Source organism: Megalobrama amblycephala, linkage group LG2, assembly GCF_018812025.1.
Source record: "Megalobrama amblycephala isolate DHTTF-2021 linkage group LG2, ASM1881202v1, whole genome shotgun sequence".
Taxonomy (NCBI): domain Eukaryota; kingdom Metazoa; phylum Chordata; class Actinopteri; order Cypriniformes; family Xenocyprididae; genus Megalobrama; species Megalobrama amblycephala.
The window spans coordinates 2,180,924-2,188,242 of record NC_063045.1 but is presented as its reverse complement, the minus strand read 5'-3'; the positions used below and the strand labels follow the sequence as shown (position 1 = coordinate 2,188,242).

The 7,319-nt window shown below is 37.3% G+C and overlaps 1 protein-coding gene across 1 annotated transcript; it reads left to right on the top strand.

The window, feature by feature from the left end:
- Positions 1-409: 409 nt before the first annotated feature.
- LOC125262792 (superkiller protein 3-like) lies at positions 410-6,332 on the top strand. The gene is made up of 4 exons (XM_048181671.1): positions 410-464; positions 543-644; positions 4,569-4,642; positions 4,845-6,332. Exons 2-4 carry the CDS (start codon positions 617-619, stop codon positions 4,980-4,982), a joined length of 240 nt encoding a protein of 79 aa, XP_048037628.1. The 5' UTR covers positions 410-464; positions 543-616; the 3' UTR covers positions 4,983-6,332.
- The last annotated feature ends 987 nt before the right edge of the window (positions 6,333-7,319 follow it).

Here is a 7,319-nt window from a genome sequence, read left to right as displayed (position 1 = left end):
TGGTGAGTAGAGATCATTTGTCTCGTCCTTTACATTCTGTAAACTTGTTTTATATCAACATATTGAATCATTTTATTGTTTGAGGTAACAGAATGTACAAACACTCGTAACACACTGAACTGAAAACTGTGTAAATGTATCCATATATCTGTTTATTCTCTGATGTTTTTCAGTTCGTCTGCCTGTTCCTGTCATCAGCAGTAACTCTTCCAACTGTTCTTCATCATCATCATCAAATTGTTCATTGGTGTGTTCAGCTGTGAATGTGGGTCATGTGACTCTCTCCTGGTACAAAGGAAACAGTTTATTGTCCAGCATCAGTGTGTCTGATCTCAGCATCAGTCTCTCTCTACCTCTGGAGGTGGAATATCAGGATAAAAACACCTACAGCTGTGTGCTGAACAATCCCATCAGCAACCAGACTCAACATCTGGACATCACTCACCTCTGTCACACATGTTCAGGTATGACAGAGCTTGATATTAGTGCCATTACAGCACTGGACAGACACTCTCTTTCTCATCGTCCAGTCTTTCTGTTAGCGTTGATCTCTGCTGCTGCTGCTTCTGGATCTCTGCTGATTGTTGCTGCAGTCTTTGGGATCTTCTGCATCAGCATGAAATGCAGAAAAACTGATCAAGAAGGTAAGTGTTACCTATAGCTTTTCAGCTGCAAAACATTTTATCAGAAAAATCAATTGTGGGGTAGTGCTGACAAGTTTCTGTTTGTATGTTTCTGTCTGTGTGTGAGTGTGTGTCCCCAAGAAAATTTAATGGGAAAAACATGGAAGTAGTTGCTCATTTGTATCCTTCTGTTAGTCTTATTTATTGATTTGGTCAGAGTTCATATGCTATTGCTGGATCTACTGTCAAAAACTGTGAAACCCCACTTTTTTTGCCTGGTCCTTCACACCACAGAGCTGGAAATGTTCAGTAGCTCCTCAATGCAAAACACGAGATCCAGGATCCAGATCCAGGGTGTGGAGACGGGTAAGTTTAGGGATCAAGGTGTGGAGACGGGTAAGTTAGCAATATGTAAGTGGGAAGAGTTGGATCTGGATCCAACCTCGCCCCTGGATCTCATGTTCTGCAGTGAGGACCATCTCAACGTCTGAGAAAATGGGAGTGTAAAGCTCTGGAAAAGTGGGAGTGTAGAAGAGGGAAAGAGGGGAGAGAACAACCAACGAAACACAGACCTACAACACACTCATTATACAGAATAATTAACTCCAAGGGACAAATGCGGAAGAACAATCATAAGGTCTAATTATGTTTCATTATGTTTATGAGCACTACAGTCTCATGATAAATTATGTCAGTTTTACACAAAGAATAAAGAAATGTTTTTTTTTTTTTTTGTCCATTCTTCTTTGAATTTTCAGTCTAAATTATTTGTCTTTCGCGTATTAGAATAACTGTGTCATCACATTCAGATACACCATCAGTGTCCATATTTGTACATATATTTCATTTGAAAAAGACATGATGAAATATGTGTGCATACACTGTGCTGGTTCATGTTTGGTGCAGGAGAGTGTGTATATCCACGTGGCGAGCATTGTTAAACTCATCACGGAGCTCCGCGCTGAAACTGATCACCACGTGTATATTAACGATCGTATTTTCCATGTTCGTAGTCAAACTCCAGCTCTGGCAAAATACAAACAACACTCGTGTGCTACTGTGCTAAGGGAAACACACACATGACTGGCGTGTCCGAACACAGAGCAGGTACAGGTGAATGAGCAGCACTTTTGTGTCATTTGAATTCCCTGCTGTAATGAGATCTCATGCAAACATATTTTCTATTTGTGCTGGTGGACAACAGCAAAACAAACCACCTGCACCAAAACGTCTGCTCTGGGCATGTCACATAGAGGAAATGAGCACCTCTGTCTCATGTCTCTGAATAACAACAGGCAAAGAGACAGAAACAACAGAAGTGATACTTCCTCTTGTATAATACCGCAGTTATCTTATGAATACTACGACGCAGTAATTGGATTGAACATGATAATGAAACTAAAATTAATGTCTGTGATAAATATTCTGTATGCATTTCATTTATAAATTATATTTAAGTAATGTTTCTTTAAGTTTAATGATGAAGACATAGCCTACTCCACTGGTTTTACAGACAAGCCTTAAAGGATTAGTTCACTTTGAAATAAAAATTTCCTGATAATTTACTCACCCCCATGTCATCCAAGATGTTCATGTCTTTCTTTCTTCAGTCGAAAAGAAATTAAGGTTTTTGATGAAAACATTCCAGGATTTTTCTACATATAGTGGACTTCAATTGAGGCCAAACGGTTGAAGGTCAAAATTACTGTTTCAGTGCAGCTTCAAAGCGTTCTACACTGCCGGAATTCTAATAGAGAAGAAGTGAGCTAGTTCAAGATGAGCATTTATGATTAAAATGTATAAACATTTTATTATTTTTTTTAGAAAATGAGTGATGGTTTCTAGATAAGACCCTTATTTCTTGACTGGGATCGCTGTAAACTGTAATTTTGACCTTCAACCATTTGGGCTCCATTGAAGTCCACTATATGGAGAAAAATCCTGGAATGTTTTCATCAAAAACCTTAATTTCTTTTCGACTGAAGAAAGAAAGACATGAACATCTTGGATGATGTAAAGGTGAGTAAATAAGGAAATTTCAATTTGAAAGTGAACTAATCCTTTAAACTAGTCCCAAACATCCCAAATGCATGTTTGGTCTGTTTTAATTGAAAGCAGTTTGTACTGACAGATCTTAAAATAGTCAGTTTCATTGTTTTGTCTCAAGATGCACAGCAGTAATGCATTCTTCTAGTGTACAGGTGCTGGTCATATAATTAGAATATCATCAAAAAGTTGATTTATTTCACTAATTCCATTCAAAAAGTGAAACTTGTATATTATATTCATTCATTACACACAGACTGATATATTTCAAATGTTTATTTCTTTTAATTTTGATGATTATAACTGACAACTAAGGAAAATCCCAAATTCAGTATCTCAGAAAATTAGAATATTACTTAAGACCAATACAAAGAAAGGATTTTTAGAAATCTTGGCCAACTGAAAAGTATGAACATGAAAAGTATGAGCATGTACAGCACTCAATACTTAGTTGGGGCTCCTTTTGCCTGAATTACTGCAGCAGTGCGGCGTGACATGGAGTCGATCAGTCTGTGGCACTGCTCAGGTGTTATGAGAGCCGAGGTTGCTCTGATAGTGTCCTTCAGCTCTTCTGCATTGTTGGGTCTGGCATATTGCATCTTCCTCTTCACAATACCCCATATGTTTTCTATGGGGTTAAGGTCAAGCGAGTTTGCTGGCAAATTAAGAACAGGGATACCATGGTCTTTAAACCAGGTACTTGTAGCTTTGGCACTGTGTGCAGGTGCCAAGTCCTGTTGGAAAATGAAATCTGCATCTCCATAAAGTTGGTCAGCAGCAGGAAGCATGAAGTGCTCTAAAACTTCCTGGTATACGGCTACGTTGACCTTGGACCTCAGAAAACACAGTGGACCAACACCAGCAGATGACATGGCACCCCAAACCATCACTGACTGTGGAAACTTTACACTGGACCTCAAGCAACGTGGATTGTGTGCCTCTCCTCTCTTCCTCCAGACTCTGGGACCCTGATTTCCAAAGGAAATGCAAAATTTACTTTAATCAGAGAACATAACTTTGGACCACTCAGCAGCAGTCCAGTCCTTTTTGTCTTTAGCCCAGGCGAGATGCTTCTGACGCTGTCTGTTGTTCAAGAGTGGCTTGACACAAGGAATGCGACAGCTGAAACCCATGTCTTGCATACGTCTGTGCGTAGTGGTTCTTGAAGCACTGACTCCAGCTGGTTGCTTTTACACTTTTTTCTACCACATCTTTTCCTTCCCTTCGCCTCTCTATTAATGTGCTTGGACACAGAGCTCTGTGAACAGCCAGCCTCTTTTGCAATGACCTTTTGTGTCTTGCCCTCCTTGTGCAAGGTGTCAATGGTCGTCTTTTGGACAACTGTCAAGTCAGCAGTCTTCCCCATGATTGTGTAGCCTACAGAACTAGACTGAGAGACCATTTAAAGGCCTTTGCGGGTGTTTTGAGTTAATTAGCTGATTAGAGTGTGGCACCAAGTGTCTTCAATATTGAACCTTTTCACAATATTCTAATTTTCTGAGATACTGAATTTGGGATTTTCCTTAGTTGTCAGTTATAACCATCAAAAATAAAAGAAATAAACATTTGAAATATATCAGTCTGTGTGTAATGAATGAATATAATATACAAGTTTCACTTTTTGAATGAACTTTTTGATGATATTCTAATTATATGACCAGCACCTGTACATTTATTAAATATCCTAATTCAACTAAGACTTAATCCTGGTTTAGGCTAAACCCTGTCTGTGAAACTGGGCCACTGTGTATGATAAGTTAATTAAATGTGTTCATGCTGTCTAAACATAATATTTAAATGCATACATTAAAGCATAATCTTTGACAACCCTAATAATAACATGTTGCAAAATAAACCGGTCTAGTTTTATTGTTAATGCATCTGTTATTGTTTTTGCAGACACAGTTCAGACTCAAGCAGAAGAGATCACTTATGCTGAACCAGCTTTCCACAAGAGAAAAGCACAGAACTCGGTAAGATTCCTAGTTCAAGTTGCTCTGCCAAAGAACATAGTTCAAGAAAAAATCAAGTAATTTATTTTTCTACATTTCATATTCATGCAAATCACTGAAGTCAGAAAGTCAAATGCTGTCACAAGAGGTCATTCTAAGAGGGTCACACTTCTCATTTTTAGAATTTTCATCTCTTTTCTTTTTCTTTTTCTTTTTTATACAGGATAATAAAGAGGAGGATCAGGTGGAGGATCAGGTGGAGAATCAGGTGGAGGATCAGGTGGAGATTCAGGTGAAGGATCAGGTGAAGGATCGGGTGGAGGATCAGGTGGAGTATGCACCGGTTGCCATAAGAAGATGATCAATCAGATCTGTCATCACTTTCATGTCCATGGCGTCATATAATCCTGCAGATAAGCTCTGCTAGTTTAAGTAGTTATTTTCAGCTCTGGCAAGAGGAGTTTTTAAGAGGAACTGTTCTTGATCTCACACTTCTTTTTTAGAACAGGGCTCCAGACTGTAACACTTGAGAGTAGTGGCAACATTTACAGATGGAGACAGTAGCAGAAGCTTGAGCTTAAAATGCAGATGTAAATTTATTTTCAATAATAAAAACTTTAACCGTAAACCTCAGAAAAAAAAAAAATGTTCATTTGTTAAATTTGTTCTCTTTGTTTGTCGCTGAACATTTGTTATTCTTCCTGGTGTCACTGGTATAGCAGAGATAAGGAAAAGTGAGGATCTTAGCAGCTTTACAAAGTTGTGTAAGGACAATAGCTCCATCCACCTATTTTTTATGTGCATTTTGGAATATCACATAAAAAAAAAATCCCTGGATGTAAACACCAAGATGGACATAAATTCTTGATGGAAACACATTTACCCAAATAAATTCCTCGATGTGCATCAAAAAAAGTTGTGAATTGCATGATGGGACGGCATAATTGGACTAACCTGTGGATGGATCTTGTTGCACAACATCTGAAATGTTTTGGTCATTTTGAAATGACTGAGCAAAGTCTGTCATCAAAGTGTTTGTTTCTGTATATTTACTTCCCAGAACTGTCTTACACAACTGTGTTCCCAAAAAACAGACATCTGCCCCTGGGAGTAAAAAAACATGGCCATGTTTATTGTGTTTCTTCTGTGCACTCTGAGATGCAAGAAATTATATACAAAAATTATAATACACACTGGTACTCATACTTAATTTTCTTAGAGATCTTTAATGCCAGTTCATCAGGAAGTGACAATTTTGTTCTTCTAGACTCAATGGATGGAAATGGATGTTTTATTTGCAAATATTTTGTGAGATATTACAATATTATGCACGAGTTAAATAAGCACTTTGGATGGAAACATGTCAACTAATGACCACCAATCAATGACTGAAACACAAGGGAATAAATACACAGATTCTTGGCTAGAACCTCCTCCTGTATTTCACCCCTGTCACTTTTCCCCATGACATTCTGATGATGATAATTAATAATAGCAATAGCTACCAAGCCTATCGCTGTGTTCATGACTAGTATGTGAATTTGTATTTAATTGCATAAAGACATCCAGTTTTTGTACAGATTTGATTGATTAGTTCTGTTTACTGCTAAAAGAATGAAACAAAATTATATGTTTTTTTCTGAATTATTGTGATGAGATTTCAGAAGCCGGATTTGTAAAATTCTTGTAAAAATAAATTTTTTTCTTGACATTTTGGGTGTATTTTTGTGGTTAAGTGTCAAATAAAAACGTGCAAACTTGCTTTGATGAAGTTAATATCATTAGTAATACTTAAAAAGTGACCAAGGTATACATATACAGGCTAGTTAACAACATAGGCTAGTTTAGCAAGACCATGTTTCGGTGCATGGATTCCAGTGTCTGTGAATTACAGCTATCCATTTACTTCTATTTTCTTTTCTGATTACTTTGACCTGTTTACATATAATTCCCCCTAGTTACTACAGTTATTGTTCATATGAAAAAATCAATTTCATTTGGCATCTTCTTCAAAGAGTGTCTGACAGACAAATATGTATACTTTACTAGAGTGTCATCAGTGTCAGAACAGAGTTCACCTTTTCAAGAACAGCCATCAATTTCATCTAAAATAAATACACATAATAAATACCTTTTAAAATCAGTTGATTAGACTCATGTGATCATATTGCTATGTATTGATTTGAACATCTAGCTAGCCTGAGTAAAATTAGTTCACTTTAAGTTAAAGAAAAATCACATTACAGAATGTAATTCACATAAATCTACAGGGTTGTTCATGAACATAGGAGTGTGTAAGGTAACACAAAAAGACCATTTCTCATTTCGTAAACACACACACACACAAATGCATAAACATAACAGTATCTTAAAGGCTTCACAAAAGGCACAATGTTACAGGTAACAAAACATTTGTTACATGAATGTTAAAAAAAAAAAAAATGCCCTAGATACTGCCCCCACAGTACCGAGTCTTTCCGAAAACAGCCGAGTGCCTGGAGGCGTGTCGTGGGAGAAGCTAAAGGGTGACTGGCACGCACAGATTTTGGGTAGAGAAATAACTAAACAACTGTATTTAAACACACAATACACCATCACATTATCCCTGGATAACTTTTGAATCACTATAATGACTATAGTAGGAGTGTAAATCGGACAGTTCATCACGATTTGATACAATATCGATTCTCATAGCCAG

Excerpts from the sequence above, each read along its gene's own strand:
- LOC125262792 (XM_048181671.1), top strand. The coding sequence starts at position 617 with ATGAAATGCAGAAAAACTGATCAAGAAG. Across the intron at positions 645-4,568 it reads CAGAAAAACTGATCAAGAAG|ACACAGTTCAGACTCAAGCA; the intron begins GTAAGTGTTACC and ends TTGTTTTTGCAG. Across the intron at positions 4,643-4,844 it reads AGAGAAAAGCACAGAACTCG|GATAATAAAGAGGAGGATCA; the intron begins GTAAGATTCCTA and ends TTTTTTATACAG.